Source organism: Kwoniella bestiolae, chromosome 3, assembly GCF_000512585.2.
Source record: "Kwoniella bestiolae CBS 10118 chromosome 3, complete sequence".
NCBI classification, from domain to species: Eukaryota; Fungi; Basidiomycota; class Tremellomycetes; order Tremellales; family Cryptococcaceae; genus Kwoniella; species Kwoniella bestiolae.
In genome coordinates, this window is record NC_089243.1 from 1,194,723 (window position 1) to 1,219,688 (window position 24,966).

At 48.6% G+C, this 24,966-nt stretch overlaps 7 protein-coding genes across 7 annotated transcripts; 4 read left to right on the plus strand and 3 right to left on the minus strand.

Moving 5' to 3' along the window:
- Positions 1 to 472: 472 nt before the first annotated feature.
- On the minus strand, positions 473 to 3,131 carry I302_105122 (uncharacterized protein; the record flags this gene model as incomplete). Its single annotated transcript, XM_065870016.1, has 8 exons — positions 473 to 930; positions 988 to 1,285; positions 1,338 to 1,577; positions 1,651 to 2,021; positions 2,074 to 2,212; positions 2,280 to 2,694; positions 2,774 to 2,910; positions 3,048 to 3,131. The coding sequence occupies 8 exons, from the start codon at positions 3,129 to 3,131 to the stop codon at positions 473 to 475; spliced, it is 2,142 nt and encodes a 713-aa protein (XP_065726088.1).
- A 636-nt stretch (positions 3,132 to 3,767) lies between these two features.
- On the plus strand, positions 3,768 to 4,882 carry I302_105123 (uncharacterized protein; the record flags this gene model as incomplete). The annotated part of the gene is made up of 8 exons (XM_065870017.1): positions 3,768 to 3,812; positions 3,874 to 3,896; positions 3,944 to 4,072; positions 4,117 to 4,196; positions 4,255 to 4,316; positions 4,447 to 4,591; positions 4,648 to 4,763; positions 4,817 to 4,882. 8 exons carry the CDS (start codon positions 3,768 to 3,770, stop codon positions 4,880 to 4,882), a joined length of 666 nt encoding a protein of 221 aa, XP_065726089.1.
- Positions 4,883 to 4,930: 48 nt separating this feature from the next.
- I302_105124 (uncharacterized protein) lies at positions 4,931 to 5,556 on the minus strand (the record flags this gene model as incomplete). Its single annotated transcript, XM_019194993.2, has 3 exons — positions 4,931 to 5,056; positions 5,100 to 5,192; positions 5,245 to 5,556. 3 exons carry the CDS (start codon positions 5,554 to 5,556, stop codon positions 4,931 to 4,933), a joined length of 531 nt encoding a protein of 176 aa, XP_019042706.2.
- A 709-nt stretch (positions 5,557 to 6,265) lies between these two features.
- On the plus strand, positions 6,266 to 8,143 carry I302_105125 (uncharacterized protein; the record flags this gene model as incomplete). Its single annotated transcript, XM_019194994.1, has 7 exons — positions 6,266 to 6,349; positions 6,412 to 6,520; positions 6,581 to 6,742; positions 6,798 to 7,121; positions 7,178 to 7,632; positions 7,696 to 7,875; positions 7,934 to 8,143. The coding sequence occupies 7 exons, from the start codon at positions 6,266 to 6,268 to the stop codon at positions 8,141 to 8,143; spliced, it is 1,524 nt and encodes a 507-aa protein (XP_019042707.1).
- Positions 8,144 to 9,679: 1,536 nt separating this feature from the next.
- Positions 9,680 to 13,453, plus strand: I302_105126 (uncharacterized protein; the record flags this gene model as incomplete). The annotated part of the gene is made up of 11 exons (XM_019194995.1): positions 9,680 to 9,866; positions 9,957 to 10,179; positions 10,239 to 10,530; positions 10,636 to 10,851; positions 10,945 to 11,156; positions 11,233 to 11,333; positions 11,399 to 12,445; positions 12,523 to 12,698; positions 12,760 to 12,901; positions 12,991 to 13,216; positions 13,333 to 13,453. 11 exons carry the CDS (start codon positions 9,680 to 9,682, stop codon positions 13,451 to 13,453), a joined length of 2,943 nt encoding a protein of 980 aa, XP_019042708.1.
- Positions 13,454 to 13,742: 289 nt separating this feature from the next.
- I302_105127 (uncharacterized protein) lies at positions 13,743 to 19,393 on the minus strand (the record flags this gene model as incomplete). The annotated part of the gene is made up of 10 exons (XM_065870018.1): positions 13,743 to 14,051; positions 14,121 to 14,876; positions 15,205 to 15,543; positions 15,597 to 15,728; positions 15,784 to 15,988; positions 16,074 to 17,677; positions 17,738 to 17,810; positions 17,864 to 18,220; positions 18,342 to 18,884; positions 19,266 to 19,393. 10 exons carry the CDS (start codon positions 19,391 to 19,393, stop codon positions 13,743 to 13,745), a joined length of 4,446 nt encoding a protein of 1,481 aa, XP_065726090.1.
- A 1,809-nt stretch (positions 19,394 to 21,202) lies between these two features.
- I302_105128 (trehalose-phosphatase) lies at positions 21,203 to 24,840 on the plus strand (the record flags this gene model as incomplete). The annotated part of the gene is made up of 9 exons (XM_065870019.1): positions 21,203 to 21,902; positions 21,962 to 22,453; positions 22,514 to 23,006; positions 23,071 to 23,530; positions 23,673 to 23,963; positions 24,056 to 24,132; positions 24,195 to 24,262; positions 24,336 to 24,457; positions 24,565 to 24,840. 9 exons carry the CDS (start codon positions 21,203 to 21,205, stop codon positions 24,838 to 24,840), a joined length of 2,979 nt encoding a protein of 992 aa, XP_065726091.1.
- Between the last annotated feature and the right edge of the window lie 126 nt (positions 24,841 to 24,966).

A 24,966-nucleotide genomic window follows, 5' to 3' on the forward strand; every position in this document is an offset into this window, starting at 1 on the left:
CAGAAAGAACAGAGGATAGACAGTCAAAAGATAAATCCACGAGAAATTAACTGAGAGTCTCGAGCTTATCAGACTAGCTGAGTATCGAGGGCCGGCCACTCGTATAGATAAACACTAGCAGACTCCTTGGGCAAATGCCCGTTGATGGGCAACGAGAATGCGCACAGAAGCCGTAGTCGGGTATGTCCGAATTGCAGCAGGAGGTTTAACCTTTCTTCCGGGAAGCGCAGAGATCAGGTTGATATCACCCGGGGATGCCTAGAGCTTCTGACGGGCGAAACGACGTAGGACAGCCGAGCCGCACAGGCTGCTCACAATGCCAGGTGTTCCGTGTAACACGATTCCTGGATACAGAGTTTTCGAAACGCATGAACGACCATTATTCGATTGGGCCATAGCATCTCAGGTAATGTACAGTGCATCGATTCAGGCGCAGAGCTCGTTTAAGCAGACAGATAGATACAAATACTGCTCAATAGCTAGAAGTATTGCTTTCGAAAAGATCAGCCAGATCAAAGGCTGCGCTACTCATACCCATACCTATTTGTCCTTCTTGCTGTTGTTCACCGGTATAAGCTGGGTCTCCCATCTGACTCCCAGGATTTGACCAATCTATGGCCTCTCCACGCAAGAAAGCAGTGAGATCTGCACCAAAGGCATCGATACCCCCATATGGCATTGACCCAGCGATTTGCGAAGCGCCATTGGCTTCTGCAAATATGTCTGCGTTCAGAGTATCGAAAGACGAAAGATCGAATTGAAGAGGAGTGGATCCATTTTCAGAGTTGAGTAGGCCGGGTGTCTGCAAGTCATTCCCTGCGATCGGGACAGCGGACTGAGAATCTCGTTGAACGTTGAGGTTTGGGTTTACTACAGGGGCGTTCACGTGTTGCGAGACGACAGCAGGGGAAGTAGCAGGTAATGATCCGGCTGACAATTAGGTGTCAGCTTCCATCATGCCGTCTTCAAATTGATCCCAAGACTTACGTCTGAGTGTGGAACTCGCTGGGGAACTGCTGGGTTCTCGATATATTCCGGTCTCTTTATCAGCATTGCGGCTGGCGCGAGCGGCATTGCCAAACGAAATATCGAGATTCGTGGATTGAACGAGTTGAGCCAACATCGATCTCCATCGGGACGCAAGTGGCCAAGCCTCTTCAAGCTGCTCAAGGACTTCTAAAGCGGACTGAAGCATTGTTGGAGCATGATGCGCGTGCTTCGGACATAGTTTGGGCCAGCGATTCAAGTAGTAAGCGATATCGCCACACATGTAGACGCCAAAAATCTGACGGATTGGTTCCATTAGCTTGATTCTGCGACAATATGCGCGAACTCACGAAAACTGCGGGGAATCCACCTTTCATTGAACGAGTCGCTAAGCCCGTTTGGATGACTTGGTGCAGGTTGATACAGTTCTGCACCATATGTAATGCCATGCCTTGCCAGAAATTTGGTGGTGCTTCTGAGTCGATGATCTTCGTGGATGATTCATCGACAGCATTGGCCATCCAGGGTAGATACGCACGTCGAAGGACGATGTGCGATAGCCGCAGGAGCATGGGTATCGATAGGAAACCCTGATACAGTCAGCTTTTCCGCAGCGAGAATTCGACTCACCAAGTCCAGATGCTGCCCCTTCAACACTCTCACAGTGAACGGACTGAAAGTTTGCCGAGCGGGAAGATTCAGCTCCCAAAGCTCGAGCTCCCTGTTTAGCTTCCAAAAGCTCTCAGTCTCATTCCATGGCCTGACTCTGCGTGGATTTAACATGCCGGAAGCGTGTTCTGCTGTACGAGCCCATAGCCATTGACCTATGATCATAGTCGCGAAAAGCGATCGATGTGGTTCTGTAGCATAGTCCAGAGAAGATCGATCGGCCAAGGAGCCAGGGAGAGCTGACCGCCCGGTAGTGGGAGTCTGACCGAAAATGAAATCTTCTTCTTCGCATGGGAGTAAAACGTCAATGCTCGACAGTGGGAAGGTGGTACTCGGAGATCTACCGGCTACTTGTTGATCGTGACCTTTATCGAATGACAGGTCAGAATACCTCAGCCAACATCGTTTATCACTTACAATAGATGAGCCAGAAAGATCTTCGGGTCATCTCAGACCTTATGGCATCTTCCGGGCTAGCTCCAGCGGGCAAGTCGTATGTCGCCTCTCTGTTGAGACGCATAGTTGCGGCCATACGTATAGCCATACCTGTGAGAAGCTGTTCATGCCTGTGAGTCAGGATAATTGCCGGAGAAGCGTATGGAATGTAGGCTTCGTCAGCTTACCCATGATCTGCCCCCATTACCCTCGCCAAACTCGCTCACTCCGAGAAGAAACAAGGCTTGCATCCTCTCCACGCTAGCTGCCACCATCTCGTCCCCAAGCAGACTCATAGCTCTCCGTCTCAGTTCCGAACTGGCTTTCCTGCCTCCACCAAAACGTTTGATAAGTGAAGGTGTGAACCTCGCTGACAGAGTGAGTATGCTGAGCAGGAGGAAAACCGGCACCGACGATACATCCTTCTCCACTTGCTCCAAGAAGAACGCCCGAGGCAGGAACCCAAGCTGAAAGTAATTGTAGAGGAACACCCGAACTCCTTCTATTACTTCAGCATGAGGTGGCAGCAGATCGGATACGGACGACGACGACAACCCTCGGTCGGAGCGGGAGGGTGAGAAATCTGTGGGCATCTCCTCAGTCCTGAGAAATGCATAATCAGGTCAAAAAGGGCCCCATAACCAGACTAGTTTGGGGAATAAAGATCGCAACCGAGACTCACCACGAAGTATCCATGTTCTCTGTCAAGACTGTTTCTCCAGTTGCCGTTGCGACTGCCTCCACGGAGCCGGCGTCTTGGGGGAGTGTTTCATCTACACCAGGATCATCAATTGAACTTGGTCTTCTCCTTCGTCGGAACTATGGCTTGGTCAGCATATCGCTTCAAAATTGCATAAGGTGTTGATGTTGACATACATTACGATCGACTGCACTCTGGCCTCTAGGTAAAACAGCACTAGTATGATTAGCATGACTGACCTGATACGCTAACGTACCAAGTAGATGCTATCCTTCTCCCTGCTTTGACGCACGCTTGACAAGGTGTCAATGGTTGACCGTCTCTCCAGTCCATCAAACATTTCTGGCGATACTTTCGACATCGACTACAAGCTGCTACAGCGCGTTTGGCCTTCCCACTTTCACCAGGACGTTGTGCCGAGGGGCGCGTTGATAAAGTCGACGCGTCAGCCGCGAAGCTATTTGCTTGGAAGGCGTCAATTTTTTTGCCTCACAAATTCGGAGTTGGTCGGTTGACAATGATCAAAGGGGAGGGAGCCAGGCGTCACGGAAAGCGACAAAGGCGGAGGAGACTCACCATCAGTCACAGAACTCATTTGCCCAAGTCTCGCGAAGGCTAGCCGGAGACAATCCTATCTTGCTTGGTGACCGAATGCAATTACAGGCATCTACAAAACACGGTTTCAGTATGGCTTGGAGCGCAGGTGCCCGTCAGCAAGGATTTTGCGGGGTAGAAGATAAGATGGATGGCCTGAGAATTTCTCAGAAGATATTGAACAAGGAGAATAGAGATGATAGAGTGGAAAAGAAACCCGATAAGCGGCCGGGGGAAATGCCTGAATGGCGGCAAGTCACATCGGATAACGCCGAGGCTGAATTCTTCAGCACATATTTGAAATAATGAGCGGATAGATATTCAGAGCTTATGGAACGATTATTGAGGGCTACCCATCACAGATAGTGATAGCAAGACGACCATGACCGAAATTGCATTGCAGAGACTCCCCGGAAAGATTGCGATTGTAGGTGACCAGTTCTATTTCAGAGCACGGAAAATAGACTGATACAACTTGTTGGGCGCAGGTGACGGGTGGCAGTAGCGGAATGTAAGTCAAGAGCGGCCAGTTGATCACCAATACTGACAATCTTCAAGAGGACGGGCGACTGTTGAGCTTTTCGTCAGACATGGAGCGAAAGTCGTTTCCATCGATCTTAACGAGCCGGTGGAGCCTGAAGTTCCGTATCCCAACCAAGGCGTGTCGTTTGTGAAAGGCAGTGTAACGTAAGTCGACGCGCGCTCCAACTCTGGTGACTGACTTTTCGTAGAGATGCATTGGTGTGGTCAAGCGCAATTGAAGAAGCCAAAAGCTTAGGCGGTGTAGCCAATGTATTAGTCCAGTGTGCAGGTGGGGAACATTCTTGCTTTAGAAGCCTACATGTAATGGCTCGCTGATTCCTGAATAGGTACACCTGGACGAGAAGGTCTTCTGGATACGACCGTCGAGAAGTGGAATCACGTGATGAATGTGAACTGCACGTCTATCATGTACGGCATGCAGGTCTTCATCAAAGAGCTCATAGAGGCAAAACAACCTGGATCAATTGTCAACGTCTCTTCTGTGAGTACAACTGCCTGACAACTTTGCTAAATTGCAGCTTGCTGGTGTTGTCACGATGGGAGGTGGATTTGCGTATGAAGCAAGCAAGGCGGCCTGTGGGCATATGTGTAAAACGGTCGCTCTGGACTTCGCAAAGGACGGAATACGGGCTAATTGTGTAGCTCCAGGGCTGACAATCACTGGTGAGCGGTAGTAGAACGACCTGAATGTTCAAAAACTGATAGCTTGGACGGAAAAGGGATGACTCGAAACTCCTCCCGTCCTGCCAGTTCCAAGCAGTATATGTTAGATCGCACACCCTTAGCCCGTTGGGGTACCGCGGAAGAGACAGCTTACTCGATATTGTACCTGTCGGTGAGTCTCGTCCAGCTACAGACAAATAAGGCTGCGGCTAATTCAATCTTCAGTCTGATGAAGCCGCTTATGTCACGGGTCAAACCATTTGTCACGACGGTGGATATAGTGCAGCTTAGGGGAATAATATGACATAATGCATGAGACTGGCATATAATGTACTCATATCACCATGGCCAGCCTTGCCCATCGTATCGCAAAAACATCCCACTCGTGCCCGTCCTCGACAGTTCGCGCAGAATGCCCTCCACACTTTGTTGAGGAGATATATCACCTTTTCCGTTGTTCATCTCCTGAGAAGAAATCAGCCTTGATGGGAACAATGTTATGACGTACCGTTCGGACCACCCCAGGACTCATCATGATGACGTCAATCTCTCTTTCCTTGAGCTCGACTGCCAGCTTTCGTCCTAACATGTTCAAGCCGGCCTATTGTTTGATTAAGCTCAATCTCGCGAGACGAAGTCTCTGCATCACTCACCTTGGCGATACTATAAGCCGGATTCAGAGTATGAGTTGCCGTCTCCATGCTCGCCATTGTGCTACTCATCAGCATGATCTTACCTCCATGGCGGATCTTATCTTGAAAGGCGTGAACCCCATTGAAGGTACCTTCAACATTGACCGTGAAGACGTTCATTATGTCTTCCGACGGATCGGGCTCCGAAGTCGGACGATCCAGGAGCGGCAAAGGCGATCCCAGAATCCCGGACACACAGAGCAGGACATCGACGGAATCGATGGTGCCGGCAGCAGTCTTCTTTGTTAGCATGTAGCCGTATGAAAGGAACATACCTTCAAGGCAGCACGATCTTTCACATCAGCCAAAGCGAAAGCCACGTTATCAACTGCTGAAGTCAGTCGTCTGATATCATCCGATTGATATCGATCTATCGCTAATATAGATCGAGCTTGTGATTCGGACTGCATGTTATCAGCTGCAGCCACTGTTGCGATGTAATACAGATGGCTCTACATACTAGCTGACGAACGAGCTCGAACCCGATTCCTCTGGCACTCCCTATGACGACGATGTTTTGGCCTTGAAAAGAAGGCACCGTCATTCTATGGAAATAGGACTGAATAGGTCGATGGTCGTGTGGATGAGTATTAAGCCACGTGTAAAGATCCGAGGCTGAGTTTTGGCAAGCAAAGTAAGATATCAGACCGTAGATGCACTGATCTTCCGCTCGTCATGCGGTTTTCTCTTGACCATATCAAGGAGATTTGGCTTGCGCGGAATGAATGTTTACCCATTTCAAGGACGCGTCGATATCTAATGCCCGTTTCCGGCATAGTTGCCCAAATTTCGGGACAAAACGTTCCTGTCTATCTCGCCTGACCTGCAATCCAATCCAACAGCATAGATAAGCTCCTCGTTGCTTGTTGGATAGCTTTAACAAATGCATGCTTTTGAGACATATATAAGTGACTGATCACTTCGAGGACTCTGGAAAGTAACATCATTCGCTCAGACCTTTATGAAATACCAACTACGAGACATGGGTGCGAGACTCGACAAGATCGAAACTATCTTTTGGGGCAAGCCCCCTGCCGATCCCAAAGAACGGAAACTTCTTCGAAAGGTGAGTCATATTGCCAGCTTTACGCGAACGCACGTGGCTGAGAGCTTGACATCTTTCCACAGATCGATGGGGTCGTTCTTTCCTATGTATGCTTGTCGTATTTTACCAACTACCTTGACAGAGCGAATTTGGCCAATGCTTACGTATCGGGTATGAGGGAAGCCCTGGAGTGTAAGCATCGCCAACTATGTCCGGCTACGTAGGTACACGGTGCTGACTCATGATTATCAGTCAAGGGCAACGAATACACATATGCCGTCTCGATGTTCACCGCTGGTTACATCATTGGACAATACCCTTCCGCATTGGTGCTGTCATCTAATCGTGTCTCTCCACGATTCTGGTTTCCCTTCTGTGGCGCTTGCTGGGGTATCATTACCCTTGGCTTAGCTTGTACGTATTGAATGGAAGGTCAGGGCGCAGCGGACTATGCTGACTCTCACTGAAGTCGTCAAAACTCCTCATCAAGTTTGGGGTCTCCGACTCATCCAAGGTTTCTTCGAGGCTTCGACATTCTGCGGCACTCATTACGTGCTCGGTGCATGGTACAAAGACGGGGAGCTCGGTCGACGATCAGCGGTTTTTACTTCCTCTGCTCAACTCGGAACTCTCTTTTCGGGCATCATGCAAGGCAGTATCATCAAAAACTTGAACGGAAAACACGGTTTGGCGGGATGGCAGTGGCTCTTCATCGTTGATTTTATCATCACCATCCCTGTGGCCGTTTACGGCTTCGTATTCTTCCCTGGACTTCCTCATACTACCCAAGCATGTGAGTGGGCTCGTTGGTTTGATACCAGAAAGAGCGCTAGTTGACCGAAGATTCAGTTTGGATGACGCAAGAAGAGCGAGAGCTGTGTGTCAAGCGATCCCCGCCTCAAGAGCACACCACACTTACAGTGAAGTCGTTGGGCAAGAACTTGAAGACGGTCGTTACTTCCTGGCAATTCTATACCTTTCCAATCTTATTTGGTGTAGGCTCATGTGCTTACGAGAAGACCGGAAATTATTCCGAGTTCCTTTTTTGGCTCCGATGGACCGGTAAATACACCCCCAGTCAAGTCAACTACTATCCATGTATCTACACGGCTTGGGGTATTGTGGGAACATACATCCTCACCATGTACTCGGATTTGACGAAGAACAGATTTATTATTCAACCAATCGTATACTGCACAACCTTCATCTCCTGCGTGATGCTTCTGGTCTGGAACATCTCCGATCATGCTAAATTTTTCGCCTATATCGTTTCCGGATGTGGGTATGCGGTACAAGTGACCAACGTGAGTCTCGAATTTGCTTAATCCTGCTCTTAGATCATAAATCAACGCTGACCAATGGGATAGTTTGCTTGGGCGACGTCCGTCACGAGAGATAACGAGGTCGTACGAGCTGTCACCATATTCTCGATGAACGTAATTGGTAACTGCTGGACGCTGTGGTATCAGATCGTTTGTTGGCCTGTCGTCGACACTCCTCGATTCCGAAATGGCCAGATCGCGACACTTGTCACTGGTGCAGCGATGGTGAGTGGCACCTCTTCCTCGCTTGAAATCCAATGAACAGGGCTGACGGGTATTGCAGATCGGCTTGGCTGCTTTCATGCTTTACCTAGAGAACCGATTCCCTCCAAAAATTCGAGATGACTCTGAGGCCTATACCACCAATGTCTTTGGTACCAAAGCTGAAGCACGGACTCCCATTGGAGATGTCGAGCGAAGCAATCCGAGTCAAGAAGAATTTGATGGCGAGAAAGATGTGGCACCAGGGCAAGTCATCGTCAAGGCTGTTTGATTGGCGGTTCGGCCACTTCACAGTAACATAATGCAGTCATCAGGCATCATAGCCTGATGAACAGAGTTTGTATAGAGGTCCGGAATGCACGCATGCCAAAGCCGAAGGGCTACCAGGTGTTATGAATGTCAGACTTACCCAGTGTTCCTCTCATTTATCTCTGGGTTTCAAAATCGCTTGTACACAGGTGAAGGTTTATACACCCAAAACTCATTGGGAACTGTATCAAGGGTACCTATTTTTCTCCACTGATCTTACAAAGCCAGCACATGAAAACGGGAGTATAATCGTTGATGGTTTGCATGCCCCAAAACCATATAAAGCGTCTTTTCAAGGGAAAAAATGGTGCGATCCGATAGTGTAGTGGTACCACGCGTCCTTCGGGTGTTAACAGCCCGATTGAAGCCAATCTTGTGGACGAAGCCTGGGTTCGAATCCCGGTCGGGTCCATACTAGAAGCTTTTTGTGTCCCCTGACTTCCATGAGTCCAAAGATGACTCAAAAATCGAAGAAAAAACGATTATTTTGGCTTCGTGAGGTGTGGAACAGCCTGCGCCACGCTTTTAAGGTCAGTGCCACGTGTTCAGAGATTATCAAGGTGACAGGCGCGTCAATGGTTATTAAACAAATGTTTTGATTTTTGTCGTTCTACATGATCCTCGTTACGAGTAGTTATATCGATCATTGGAGTCAATGAGATAGTCATCCCTCTCCGAACATCGCTACAACGGGCTGTTGACGCAGTGCAGCAAACCCTGAGCGTGTCTCCCTGGCTCTGGACGGCCACTCCTTCGACCACCGATATCAGCCAATATGCCTCTCCGGACGAACGATCGTCACAAGATGGATCACAAACTCGGAGTATGTTTCAATCAGAACCTTACTTTGTTGACCTTTGAGCTTGTGTTCCATGCAATTCAGTCCAACGTGGTCCCTTTAAGACCACACTGACCCGCGTTGATCGGTACTCGAGTGAAGTGATAACCGACAAGCCCAGTATAATCGATCATGTCAATTCAATTTACGACCGACTTGACTCGCCTTCACCTCTTTAAGTGATATCATCACTTACAAATTGGCTTGTCGTCCAAATCGAGAAAACAACAAGCATGGATCTACGTATCTAGCCTCTTCTTATGATTTCCTACCGATATGCAAGCGCAAGCACAAGCGTCACCCCAACATGGTCGAATACTGTAGCGTTATACGGTGGTATGTATCAATTGAGAAAATAGCATAAGGATAAGTGTTTTGAATGAATCTCTTTCGTTCTCTCCCCTCAACTTCGTAATACCAACTTGCTTCTCTTCTCTCGTCGATTTTCCTTCATCACTTTTAATTTTGCTTTTATAATATTTGATTTTCCACTTTAACGGCTTAGTAGCTGGTAGCTACGTCTTCTTATCCCATCTTCAGACGTTTGGTCTGGATCTCATCCTTATTCTAGTTCACGCAGCCCATCATCGATAGCCTCTTCGCTACATCCAATTCATCCTTCTTTAATCCCTGCGCCTCGCATCTTTATTTCGCCCGACCATGCCCGACTCTCCCAATCCGCCTACACCCTCGCCTCCACGAGTGAGGCATTCGCAACGACGTGGTCAAACACGATTCGAGAAAGAAGCTGCAGCTACCGGAGGTAAATCTTCCGCTGATCTACCAGGTGATCCGAAAGTGATCGGTCCGTGGAGGATAGGCAGGACCATTGGAAAAGGAGCGAGTGGTGAGTGCGCATGATTCAATACATCTTTACTGTTTGGCCGTCATCTGCTTGAAAAGCCATTGAAGCTCATGCTACACTTATTTGGTGAAGGTCGAGTGAAGATAGCCAAGCACTCCAAGACAGGACAATACGCCGCCATCAAGATCGTTCCGAAACATGCCTTAATGATGACATCGAGAATGTCAATGTCGGACGCAGGTGCGAAACATGACAAAGCCGTACTGGGTATTGAGAGGGAGATCGTCATTATGAAGTTGATCGATCATCCGAACGTCATGAGTCTGTATGATGTTTGGGAAACTGCGAAGGAGCTGTGAGTGCAGTCCTTCATATGCTTGATGATATCAAGCTGATTTCAACCGCGACCATTAGTTACCTAGTCCTAGAATACGTAGAAGGCGGCGAATTATTCGACTACCTAGTTTCCCAAGGTCGTCTTCCCCCAGACGAAGCCTCAAGATACTTTCAACAGATAGTAGCAGGTGTAGATTACTGCCATCGATTCAACATCTGTCATCGAGATCTCAAACCTGAGAATCTCTTGTTGGACGCAGAGAAGAACATAAAGATCGCAGATTTCGGTATGGCAGCTTTGGAACCGAGCGATAAGTTGTTGGAAACTAGTTGTGGAAGTCCACATTATGCTAGTCCTGAGATCGTTGCGGTGAGCACCATTCTTTTGAAAATTACCCCAACTCTTCTGCTTTCGCCTGTAATTCAGCAATCCGTGTGAAGTCGCATTGACGGCTGATGCTTGATCCGGTTGTAGGGAATGTCATACCACGGTGCAGCATCTGATATTTGGTCATGCGGTGTTATCCTCTTCGCACTACTCACAGGGAGATTACCCTTCGATGACGAGAATATCCGGATCTTACTGCAAAAAGTGAAGAATGGGCGGTTCGTCATGCCTGCGGATCTGCCTGTTGATGCCAAAGATCTGATAACGAGGATGCTGGTAGTCGACCCGGAGAGGAGAATCACCGTGAGTAGTGAAGCGATCCCATGATTGGTCAGCTGTGTAAAGACAGAATGAGGCTCTCAGCTGATGCAATTTCTCTGCGATTGCGCACTGTAGATGGCAGAAATCACGAGACATCCTTTCTGCCAACGAAAGCAAGACACAGACTCTGGGAGAAGGATCAATCTTGTCGAACCTCCCAGATTAGAGGAGATCGCCAGACCTGTTAGATCAGAGAGGGAAATCGATAGGGATATCTTGAGGAATTTGAGGACCCTGTGGAATGGAACTTCTGAGAAAGAGATTGTCACTTCTTTGTTATCTAATGAGTGAGCTACTTTGTTATCGTCCTTTTGATATACGAAAATGAGACGGATCAGCTAACGAAATAATCCAAACTTGTAGGAAGACCTGGGAAAAAGCTTTCTACTTCCTACTTCTTCAGTACAGGAACAAACATCTGGAGAACTTCAACCCCGAGCCTGAGTCCAGGAGAATCACTACGGGTCAGTTGGGCGGTGATAATTGAAACTCGACACGGCAGCTGACGTTACTCTCAATCATGCGGCAGAACGACGAAGAAAGCCCGAATCTACCACCTCCGGTCACCGACGATCCACCCGATCTACCACATCCACCACCACCTCGACCAACGGATCCGTGCGAAAAGCCGTTCCAAGAGAAGAGAGAGACCGCGAACGACATCGATCATCCGTACTGGCCGATCAAGAGAACGCCAATCCGCATACAGCTACTAGACCTGCACCTATCCCTATTCCAGCTGTGATCAATCCTGCTCCAAAGTCACCTGCGACCCCCACATCAAGGGTTGTCGGACCTCGACCTTCTCCCAATCCCAACGAGATAGTGAACAAACATGTTGCTAACGTGGTCAGTCCGAGAACACCTGCACACCTGGAGAAAATCGTCGAACAACCTTCTACCATCACGCCTGTTGATCCCCGATTGCCCAAAATCACCTTACAGCGACCCACCCCTGGATCTACCGAGGGGACCGCGCAGACCGGATTGGGATTGAACCTCAATATTACTCCTATCTCCACTCCTGCTACCACCTACTCGTCGCCCCCCTCACCATCTCCATTAGCAGCTACAGCCATAGGCCTGGGGATGCAATGTCCCGCCGGATTGGGAAATATCAATGTCCCGCAAGTCCAGGATGCAGCTGTGCAGAAATTCTTCCATGATATTGCTGAACAACTCCAATTGATCGGATCAGCCTCTCCCAGATCATCTATCGTTGTTCCCTCAACTGGTTCACCCTCTCCCTCGACAATACCAAGTCCGGCCTTATCGCAGCTGGAGGAAACGATCACTACACCCACTACGCCCGTCATGGATTTACCTCCCGTCATGATGGGAGCAGGAGCTAGACCGGCCCAAAGGAGAAGCATGACTGATCAACCTATACCCAACACTGCTGCTAGACCTAAACAACCGGAAGTTGCTAAACGAAGGTCCTATCTGGGCGATTCGACTATTACGCAGAGTAATCAGGCGAATATGCAGGTGCAGACGCAACCACAGAGGTTTTCAGCGGGATTCGATAAAGTCAGGAAGGTTTCCAATGGGAGCGAGAAGAAGAGGAGGTCAAAGCGTGGGTTGGGATCTCCATATCATACTCTCCCATAGATCTCTAATATTGACTACCACTATCACTCAATGGACTCTTAGCCGCTCCACTCGACCTATCGCCCAAGATCGGTTCAGAGCTCCTCTCGCCCACAGGCTCACCATGGTTATCCACCCCTCCCTTGGGTAGTCCTACCCCTCCCTCACCTTTGTTGGTAGGTACGTCCGGAGAAGTCAAGACCTCGTGGTTCTCCAACCTGTTCAGCTGGAAACCTGCCGTGAGTAGAGTGCCATGACATGTGGTTGTACTCCAGCTCAATTGGAATTTGTCACGTCTAGACCTTCACTTTGACCTCCGCAGACGACTGTGCGAGTTCCCGCGCGGAATGCATCAAGCTCCTCGAATCGTTCGGTGCGAGTGTGATTCTGGAAGATGCAGATGGATGGGGGGTCTTGAAATGTCGCATCGATGAGATCAGGGGTGAGCGCAGCGTCGCAAGGGCTCTCCAATATACGTTGTATCATCTTCTTGATATCGAGCTGACTTGATGTGTGACTTGGCTTTGACAGACGTATCAGGAATAATCATCCCCAAATCCGTACGATTTCGAATCGAGTTTCTCCCTCACTCCCACTGGTCTTCTTCAGTCCCCACCACACCGGTCATTCCGGGTAGCCCGAGTCCTTCTCCGAATCCGAGGGGAACCACCACTACGACGAGCATGACGATGGTTCAGGAGAAAGGCGCTTTATCAAGCTTTAGAGCGGTGTATGGTCGGATCAGGTCGGAATGGAGGTGGGTGCTGTCCCTCTCTGCTCTCTTCATTCTGATCCCACTATACGACGATATCATGAACATCATCGAGATATTTCTTGGAGTGGGGTGAGCTAATTATATGGCTTGGATAACAGACTCGACTCCCTCAAATCACCAGCTATCTCCACTCACTCACGATTCACCACCACCACGGGAACCACGCCTGTGGCCTCTCCAGCTTTGGATGGCAATCATGCTCAGGCCATTTGGAGCTAATTGAGCAATGCGCTGGACAGGTCAAACCGGATGGTACTGACGAGTGAACACTACGGATACTATATTGTATTTCTTTCATAGACATGAACATAAATATAAACATATAAATACATTCTGTAACGATGTTTGTTGTAAATGACGAAGATGTACACATATATATCATCTCACTCAAATCCAAATCCATTTCCCTTTTTCCGAACTCAAATATATGAACAGATCGTGTATAGATTATCACTCCTCGATCTCAACCTCACTTCTTCTGCTATGAATATTATACATCTACTACCTCCTAACACACCCTAGATTGCCTACCCACCAAAGTCCCCTCCCTCCCACTCTCAGGTTCCGTCACCTCCTCAATGGGAGGTACACTAGCCGCATACGTACTCGCTCGATTGGTCCTCGTGGGTGCCCGACTAGGTGGGAGGGGATACATCCTAGGTTCTATCCCATTCCCACCTCCATTGCCGTTGGCATGCCCATTGGAAGGTACAGGTTTCCGATATGATTTCTTCGTAGATGTCACTTTGGGCGGTGGAGGGGTTTTGTGCGTTGTTGATCTTGATGCCCCTCGGGGTTCGTCGATGTCAGGTTCGGACTGCTCATCAATTCTTGAGATCAGCTTTCATCCCCCCATCATGGATGAGGCAATTGACAATCAACTCACAGTAACCTGAGTCCTCATATCATAGACCGTCCCTCCACCTCTAGGTAATGGGACATTCGCAAAATCGATTGATCTCACCTGAGGGACTGTACCAGGCGTATTAACATTCTCCGGTGGACTGGTGGTATAAGCAGTCGGAGCGATACTTCTAGGAGGAGGTAAAGGGACTTGATGAGGTTGTGCCTCCTTGTTGCTGTAAATTATGGGAGCGGTGGTCTTGGATGGAGGTAAAGGGAATTGGAAGGGCTGTTTACCTTGAGTTGGAGCAGAGGTATAGGCCGTAGGAGCGTTTGACCTTGGTGGAGGGAGAGGTATTCCCTGGGCCTGAGCGGTAGTACCTGCTGCGCTTCGAGCCGCCGGTGCATGGTAGGTATCACGATGTAGCACCGAGAATTCTTTACCCATAGGCGAGTATGCAGTCGGATCATGAGTCCTAGTAGGTGGTAAAGGGATACCTCTAGGATCATGGCTTTGAATATCCTCAGGGCTCATAGTCGAATAAGCAGTCGGTGCATTACTCTTAGATTTGGGTAACGGAACCTCATGAGCATGAGCTTGAGGTTTAGGATCGGTACGTTCAGTGATGATGACAGTCTGACGAGTCGTACCCGGGGCAGGGGGCGAATCGAGGTTGATAGGTTGTCTACCGCCTTTATGGGTCACTTCGGTGCGGGTGGGCGATGGGAGCGCAGGAGCGATTTTGGGCGAGGGTGGGAAATATGCTGAAGTGGGATGATTGGATCGTGAGTGGGAGGACTGTTGTTCATAGATCGACGATGAGCGAATTGAAGGCAGAAAAAGAGAAAGAACGATTCTTGTAAGCTTGCTATTCTTCTTTACCCTTGACGTATACTTGGTATTCTTAAACGAGGACGTACAGGAGGCTGGACCGTAATCTATTCATGTATAAGCGTATTGATTGCATTTGGTGTACAGTAATACAACGTGTGGTGGTGGTACATGATCGAAGAAGTGCATTATTGATGGGTGTTGAGAAGTGGTTGGTCGGTCGTAGCACAGAGAAGCTCCTCGTGAGCTATCCATACCAGCTTGATCGCTTTTGAGTTTTAAATTGATCACGTACAGTTGGAGCTCTCATCCTCCCATCATCGCTTCCCACTCCGCTCAGACCCAACGCGGAAGTTCGAGGACCTTGGACATCTTCCACCCCGCCGCTGACAGCTGCAGGAGCCAGACCGGGAGGAACGAATAGCGTATGTGTCTTTGGCGGATGATATACTGATTCAGGTTCCGGTAGATGTTCGGATCGAGCTGCGGCTGGATCTCGATGGTGGAATAATGCTGAGAGGGAATGATGAGTTTTGTGGCCTTTGTCCACCCGAGTTGCGTGTGGTTCGGAGAAAGTCTTGTTGGGTCCTCCTGATGGAGGTGGTCCGCCGCCTAGGGGCTGAGGCATCACAGGCTAGAAGGATGTCAGCTATGGGGTCTAGTTACAAATGTCAACCGGTAACGTACATTGATACGATGTCTCATATTAGGCATACTAGGCGGCGCACGAGGTGGACCTCTCGCACTTGGAGGCGGACCTTGACGCATCATGTGAGGTGGCATACCATTGGCATCGGGATGCATCATCGGTAGAGGAATCTGTACCCATCGGGATCAGCTTTGGTATAAAGCCGGATAAGGTAGCTCAACGAACCTGTCCCTGGCTATGCCTCTGCATCTCCTCTTCCTCATCTTCCTGGATACCTGGCAATTCACTATCCAGATCCATATCGTTCCTCAAAGCACTGGCAACTCGACTTCGCGCACTCGTTCTGCCACTTCGATTCGGGGTGTGGCGGACTGAACTTCTTCCTCCGCCTCGGTATTCGGAGTTAGGCGATTGAACATTGGATACGTCTCTGGAACTGATGAAAGGTCAACTTTGAGTCCATACCAGCCAGCTGATCGTAAAAATGGAAAACAGCTGGCAGACCAATGACTCACGGGGGAAGTCCGATTCCAGCCGGATCAACCGACCCATAACTTGTATTCCTCGAATGAGTTCTCCCTTGATGATTACCGCCAATAGGGAAAGCAGGGTACCTATCGCCATCAGGAATCTGACTCATCCTAATCGTATGAGAGTTGTGTAAGCCGTCTGACAAACTCATCCTCCTCCCCATCTTCTGGCTATTGTTGGCAGTCTGATTTGGTCTGACGGTAGAAGGGGTTCGTTGAGTTTGACTTCGACCTAAAACTTGAGAAGGCGGGAAAGGATTCGGCAAAGGCTTGTCAACGTTCGAAGCACCATCGTCAAATGTGGATCGAGCAGCAGTGTGGGGCTGAGTAGGCGCTCGAGAATGTTCAGTCGCTGAAGGTGGTACGGCTGTTGAATGGATGGACTTCGACCTATCTCCTCCCATCATCTTCTTCAAATCGGGATCATGCTCGAATCGTTCCAGGTAGCTCTCAGCAGCATGAGGTTGATGTACCGATTCCGGATTATGTACTTGAGGGACAGTAGACACACCTGTCCGGTTCGCTGGTGGTAATCTTGTAGTCTGAGTTCGCGTAGAATTGGGAGGCTTGTTCTTGCCAGGAGTGGAGTGAATAGCAGTAGTGGGTGCTCGAGGTGTTCTCTGAGAGATGGTAGGCGGCTGAGGAGGAATGGTCGGTTGAGTATTCGCAGGGACGGTCGTGTGGATTTGTGTAGGCGGACCAGGAGGAAGTTGGCTGACACTGACTGGGATTGTACCAGGAACGACCATTGGTGTAGTTTGAGCGATCGGTACCATGACAGGGACCATCATCGGTTGTGGCATAGTAGCGGGTTGTGGGGGAGTGATCTGTCTAGCAGTGGGTGCACCCGTATGTTGAGGTTGCATCACTTGTTGACCAGTAGGAAGAGGCTGAATCATCGGCTGACCGGTGTGTTGAGGCATCATCGGAGCAACTGATGGTTGACCGGTATGTTGCGGCATCACAGGTTGACCAGTAGATCGAGGATGCATGAACTGGCTAGCAGCTCCAACAGGCTGAGACTGGAAGCCGGTCTGTTGAGGGACAAGACTGGGAGCCGTTTGACCGGGAGTTTGATGAGGCATTGGAGCCATTGATTGACCGGAAGTCTGCGCGGTCGGCATCTGATTAGGATGTTGTTGTTGAGGGATGGTTCGGATAGTGGAAGGCATCTGCGCAGGTGCTTGCTGCTGAGGTGGGATCTGCTGCTGCTGAGTTTGAGGGATTTGCTGAGGCGGCGAAACTTGTTGTTGACCCTGTTGGAATTGAGGGAATGCGCCAGGGTTCTGAGCGAAGTATTCCATAAGTTGAGCGATACTTTGCATAGGAGCGGTATTTCCAGGTGAAGTGGGTGGTTGCCATTGTTGAGGCTGTTGCTGCTGTTGTGGTTGAGCGGGCTGTTGGTATTGCTGTTGAGGCTGTTGAGCAGCTTGTTGGAAATACTGATTAGTCGGCGATTGAAGGAACATTGGCGTTTGCGCTTGCATCAGGGGTGTTTGATGTAGGACCGCTCCTGGAACCATTTGAACAGGTTCGACACCAGGGATGGGCGGGGAGTTACCCATCCATCTTTCAGCCTCTTGCCATGCCTATATGATTCATGATTATCTACCGGAGTCGTACATTTGACAAGGAACACCTGAACATACCTCAGCTCGACCTTCCTCTTTACCTTGAGCTCTAGCTTCACGTACTCTCAAAGCTTCGTGATACTTCCATAACCTGTATAATCCTTGTCAGCTGATTTCTCTCGAAGTGTTAACCGATCAGCTCACTTGTCTCTAGCCTCTTCGAAACATCTCTGTATCCTTCTCTTCTCCTCATCACTCTTCTTACCCTCATCCCTCGCCCTTCGCAACGCGCGTACAGCGCTAGCCCATTCATTCTGGTAATTCTTCATTTCCTCTTCTTTCAATCCCGCTTCCTGTTCAATCTGGGTTCTAGCTACTTGCTCAGCTATCAATCTAGCTTGAAGTTCTCGGAGTTGCTTCTCTGCAGATTCCAGCTTCGTAGCTGTAGTAGCCAGGTTCTGAGCTTCTCGAATCTGTCGTTGTAGTTCTTGCATATGTTCTTGATTTCGATTCGACTCTTGACGAAGCAGTCTATCTCGGTGGTCGTACATGTCTCGTCCCCTGTTACAAAAACCTCATCAGCAATTGGATCATCGGAAGGAAGGTGGTGACGTATAGTCGGAAGATTTGACAATGGTCTGATAAAGGAAGGATGATGTATCGAAAGGACCGATGAGCTCACATATCGCCTCTCGTCCATACACTTGTAGGACCAATAGTCATCGCTTCATCTTCCAATCCCCCTGCCCCAGTCCTAGGTGTCTTAGCAGTAATATCATCTTGAGACCAATAGCTCGCCCCATCCCCTGGAGCGTTCTCATACGCTTCATCAGGAGTGAAGGGCGTCTCACCCGTTTCACCGGGATCAACGTTCGTTCCACCTCTTCGTTGACTTCTCGGCGCCGTGGAGGGCGCACGAGCGGGTCGATACATGCTTATCGAGTCTCCCGGAGCGAGTTCAGTGACTGATGGATACGCTTGGATGGGCTGTTGAAATTGCGAGTTGGGTGATAAGAAGTGGTTGGTTCGAAAGCCTGATCCAAGTTGAGAGTTGGCGTTGGGTGATCTAATGGGCGATACGGCTGAGGTAGCTCTTGTATGTGCGGCCAAGTTCTCGGTGGTAGTAGGTGGGGGTGGGGGTTGACGAGGTATTGATGTGCCCAGTGAATCTATCGATGGACCACCTAATCCGAGTGTTTGGAGTCGCTCGTTGAGTGCTTTGAGGCTGGGTTGAGTGAATGATTACTAACAGGTTACAACGAGAGTTGCGAGTGCGAGATAACGTGTATGTGTATATGTACGGGAAATGTATTCACACAAGATGAAAGAGAAAAGAAGAAGGGGATATGATGAGCATGTGAAGGGTGCAGGGTGTATATGAGTGGATGTAGTATCAAGTAACAATAAAGAAGCATGCAAGTGAATAGTGTCATGAGTACAAAAAGGCGTACCCGTAATGATCCATCAAAAAGTGATCATAGCGTAACTCATTTCACCCCCACCCAAAACATGACCTTTACAGGTTATTGTACATCATTACTGTACCATGACCTTTTTCGCCTATTGTCCCTTCTTGCCACCCATCCTACAAAAGAGACAAACTCACTCTAAATGTTGACTACCACTCCTCTCACCCATCCCAAATCCACCTTCCGATACCGACTTATTGTTGAACCCCTGAGGATAGATGGGGATCTGATACATGAATTCATTGGTAGGATCGTTATTTCCCATTTTTGTTCTCGGAATCTTGGCAAACGGGTGTGTTTTAGGTGAAAAATTATCTTCTTCGTCTGACGAGACCGAGTTTGATTGACTATGACTATTATTATTGGTCGTTTCGTTTATTGTAGTTGGATAGATGAAGTTTCTGCTATTGTTGTTGTGGGCTAGATCGTTTTGTCGAATGAACTCGAGTATGTCATTGTGAGTTGGGATGTATTGTTCAGGACGAGTTGGGATGTCGAGTCCTGTCTCTGGTCTTGAGATCGGTACCATTGTTCTTTACGCTTCCTTCTGGGGATGATGAGAACAAAGGAATATGGGATGTGTGGGAGAAGAACAAAGGAAGAATGAAAGGGGTTGTTTGTCGAAAGAAGGATGTTTTGTTTGTTTGGGGTGGGTTCGGTTTCTTCTTCTTGATTATTGGGTATACAATACAGAATACATGAGGGACAAGTAGATGATAGGGAGAACAAAAGACGATTGAATGTATGTTAGAGAGATGAACATTAAATCTTTTCATCCAGCTCACTAAGTTATTACTCGTATCCCGTGTGAGTCGCGTCAATATACATCATAACCAGTATCATCATTAAGTTCGTAGCTTATACACGGTGATCTGAGCGTCATCAGCTGAGATATTCCTCTGTGGTTTCAAGGCGAATTATGGTGAATTCAGGGTCAATCCACATCAAACACACACACCATCCCCTTTCTCCCTTCCTTTGCATCCTTTGTAGAATGTTAAGAAGCCGGATGAGGAAGTAAAACATTTATGATGGTACTCTGCATTGCTTATGCTTTTCACAGAGCAATGTCAGTTGCCATGCGATGCTAATGCTATGCCCGAAGTAAAGGGAGCGTGCTTCTTCGCTTCGCTTTGGTGAGAATTGAGGTTAGGACGAAGCAGGTGACGTTGCATGCACTATGCTTGTAAAAGAGTAGAGGTCAGTTGTCTGCAAGTGTGAGTAGATCTTCTGTTAGAGGCATGGCAATATGGTAGTCAGTACCCAAATCTTCCTAATTGTGAATCTCAGTTGCTATGATAGGACCAAGCGTTCTTCACAGTGCTACACGTTTTACGTTTAACTCAGACCCCATTAAAACGGTGCCACACATATCTAACATATTCTTCCCACGGGTGTCCACATTCATAGTACGTCAACTACGTCATGCCAGCATCCGTGCCTGTCATGTACTTACTTTATATGGTAATTTATGACGTTGTATGGGTGTAATCATCTAGGGTAATCTTGAACTTGCGACAGGTCAAAACAGATTCCAGACTTGACGTGAATCTTCCCTGCGACTACTGCTGTTAACGATAAAAGATCAACTCGTTCATTCACAACTTGTCTTCTTAGCAACCAGCAACGCTGTAAGCTACATCTATCCCTCTATTGTGGCTCCTCGACTCCTCGAACGACACAGCAAATCAGCTATCCGTCATTCGTGAGTAGAGTCTGAAATCCCTTCCCACCGAGAAACACGTTCCCTTCCCTTCTCCTATGCTGAGTTAGCTCTGAGTAGTTCCCATCATTTGTAAATACACACTCCCTACCCCCCCTTTGTTCTTTCCTTCCTTTCTTGATGGTCCGGCCGCATCAACTAACGCAGCCTCACTGCTTTCCCATCTCATCCACAGCTTAACCATTCCAATCTGGAGAAGAAGCTCACCCTCTCGTTCACCCTATATAGCTCACCTCCCTATCTTCACCAAATATCGAACGTGCAATCTTCCCTGTCATATAAAGAACAATCTTCACACTCGACGGACTCTTTTCCCTTTCTAGTCTTACCTATCAACACCACCCGCCCATCATGGACTCCATGCACCCTGACCCCGCTCCCGCCCCTCCCCCTTCTCTGGAAGATATCAAAGCCCAAGTCTCACGACTTGAGGCTGCCCACAAGCAGAAGGGCCTACCCCTCTCCGGGCGAATCATCCATGTAATGCACCATCTCCCCGTTGAGATCGTTCGGATTGTCCCCGCCGAATCATTAGAAGCCGGTGGGATGTTATCCCCACCCATGACACCTGAATTCAAACCCGAAGATGTAGAGGCCAAGGTCGAATCTGCAGATGCCAAATGGAGGATTCACGCTAGGACTGCTCACCCGGCCTTGGTATCTGGTATAAAATCATTGTCCGACACTCATGATCAGATCTTGGTAGCTTGGACCGGTGAAGTCCTCTTACAACCTGATACCAACGCTTCACCTCAACCTACCTCCCAAGCTACTTTCCCTTCTATCGCTCAAAACCTCTTAGCTCCCTTCTCGAACCAACATGAGACCCCTTCACCTACTTCTCCAAGTATGCCTGCTCCTCCTAACGAATCGCCTTTGATGGTCTTCGGAGGAGAGTTCAACGACCAAGAGAAGAAGGATGTTGAGAAGGAGTTGGAGAGGTTCACCGAAGTGGAACAGAAGTTCGAGGAAGGTGGAAGATTGAAGTATCTCCCGGTATTCTTACCTCCTGATGTTAGTAAAGGTCATTACGAGGGTTTCTGTAAGAAGAGTACGTCAGCTGTGTCTTGTGTTCGACGCTCGTGTCAAAAGCTGATATACCGGTTGTAGCCCTTTGGCCATTGTTCCACTACCTCTTATGGCTCGACTCGACCGCTACCGTCCCTTCACCTGATCCCTCGTGGCTCGCTTACCACAAGACCAACCAGATGTTCGCTCAGAGAGTAGCAGAAGTTTACAGACCCGGTGATCTGATCATCTGCCACGATTACCATCTCCTCTTAGCTCCTAAGATGATCAGAGAGGCTCTTGGTCAAGTGTTCCACCCTAATGCTGGATGGGGTACCGCTCATCCCTCACCCGCTGCCCACCACGCCAACAAGCGATTCGATTGGGACCAAAGTCAGCAAGCTACTCCTACGAACAACAACAACAACGATAAGTCCAAGACTGAGAAACTCGGTGGATTCCTTTCAAACGTCGGTTCAGCCCTTGGTCAACATCTCAGTGTGGGTGGTGAACATGCCGCACCGGTGGAAGTCATGATTGGAATGTTCATGCATACCCCTTGGCCAAGTTCTGAAATCTTCAGATGTCTTCCTAGTGAGTTGCCATGCCCGTCGACAAGGATCGAGCCGCGAAACCAACTAACAATGTTCATAGCTCGACGAGAGATCCTCGACGGTATGCTCGGAGCCAACCTCGTATCTTTCCAGACATACTCTTACTCCCGACACTTTGTCTCTACCTGCATAAGGGTGTGTGGGTACGAGTCCACCCCAGGAGGAGTCGACGCCAATGGACAAGTCACTGCTGTCGGTTACTGTCCTATTGGATTGGACGTTAAGAGAGTAATTCACGATAGGGAATTACCAGGTGTGATCCCCAAGATGGAAGCTCTCCGACAACTATACAAAGATAAGAAGATCATCGTTGGAAGGGAGAAGTTGGATGTGGCCAAAGGTGTTTACAACAAACTTCAAGCGTTCGAGAAGTTCTTGCAAGTCTATCCTGAATGGAGAGGAAAGGTCGTCTTGATCCAGGTGACCACACCTGCGTTATCTGAATCACCGAAACTTGAGAGAATGACTGCGGAGTTGGTTAGTCATATTAATGGAACTTATGGGAGTCTGGACTTTACCCCTGTACATCATTAGTGAGTCCACCCTTAATACCACTTGATGGAACAAGCTAATCGAGGTTGTTCACTTGCTACCTAGCCACCAAGCTCTTGAGAAAGATGAATACTTCGGATTACTCTCCGTTGCCGACCTTGCGCTCATCACATCCCTAAGAGACGGTATGAACACCACCTCGATGGAATTTATCTTATGTCAAGATAAGACCAATAAGTCTCCTCTTGTCCTATCAGAATTCATGGGTACCGTAGCCTCCTTCCAGAGCGCCCTCCAGATCAACCCCCACGACCTCCTCGGCGTAGCGCACGCTATCAACAAGGGATTGAACATGCCTCAAAGTGAGAAAGATGATCGACATGAGAATCTGCTTAATTCCGTGCTGGGACATACATCTTATACTTGGGCTGCGACTATTTTGAAACAGTTGTTGGAGAATGTCGGTGGGGAACATACGGCGCATCAGACCCCTGCGCTGGACGTAAATAAATTTAGTGCGGCTTATAAGGGTGCGAAGAAGAGGTTGATGTTGTTTGATTATGATGTGGGTATTCTGCGTTTGAATCAACATTATCATTCATCACTCACTCGGGAGAATGTCATCACTACCTTACGTTCTACTCAAGGCTTGTTTTGCTATGTATATACAGACTGAGACTGAGGCTGATATTTTGTGACGTACACAGGGAACCCTCACCCCAATCGTCAAAGTCCCATCCCACGCCGTACCTACCGAACGGACCCTCACAGCCATCAGTACCCTCGCCCAAGATCCCAAGAACGTCGTTTACCTCATCTCAGGACGTGATGGTGATTTCCTCGAAGAGCATTGGGGCCATGTGGAGAATCTTGGAATGTCGGCTGAACATGGTTCATTCGTTAAGCAACCTGGAGATGAGGAGTTTACGAATATGACGGAGGCGCTGGATATGAGTTGGATGAGTGAGGTTGAGGAGATCTTCAAGTATTATACTGAGGTGGGTGTTCCGGTCTTTCACTTAGATTTGTGCGACTTGTTGAGACAAGCGTTATTTGAACCGTGAATGCTGATTACTGCTTGGCTTCATAGCGAACAACTGGAGCAACCATCGAGGTCAAGAAGGCATCTATCACGTGGCATTACAGGAACTCTGATCCTGATTTCGGGTAGGTCTGCTTTCCGTTCCATGTCTAGAATTAGCTGATCATTCTTTTCTTTTGATGTTCAGTGAATTCCAATGTAAACAATGTTTGGATCTGCTCGAGAGCTCCTTAGCGCCTCGACGACCTATTGAAGGTGGGTTGATGTCACCTGACTGAGCTGGTAAAAAGTGTAGGGAGATATGCTCATACTTCGGGTAATGTTCCAGTCCTCGTCGGAAAGAAGAACCTTGAAGTTAGACCTCTCGCAGTGAATAAGGGGGAGATCGTTAAGAGACTGATGTATGAGAACCCTGATGCGGATTTGATCTTCTGTGCGGGAGATGACAAGGTGGGTTAACTCGATCTTAGCTCTTCCTCATCGAGTGAAAGAAGTATCACGGTCAATTTGTGAGGGTGAGTTGAGTATAATGCTGATCAATATTCTATAAATCTTAGACCGACGAAGACATGTTCCGATCCCTCCGAACAGTCTTCCCACCAGGTGGAGTGCACACATCCGACCCAATAATCATGAAACCTCCCGTGGCCGTTACGTCCACCCTGGACCCAGAGGAAGTCGCAGAGTTGAAAGATGTCGAACTGCATATAAGGCCTGACGAGATATTCGCTACGACCGTTGGACCGCCTGCTAAGAAGACTTTGGCGGGGTGGCATGTCACTTGTCCTGAGGAGGTGGTGGAGGCTTTGGAGACGCTGTTGGAGATGCAGTAGTATGTAGGATATATGCTAAGCTATCAAGGATATAGATGAGATGTTTGAATGGCACAGAACGGTCCATATTTGATGTGACTGGATTTAATCAAAAAAGTATGAAAAGTTATGATTTAGGTTTGACGT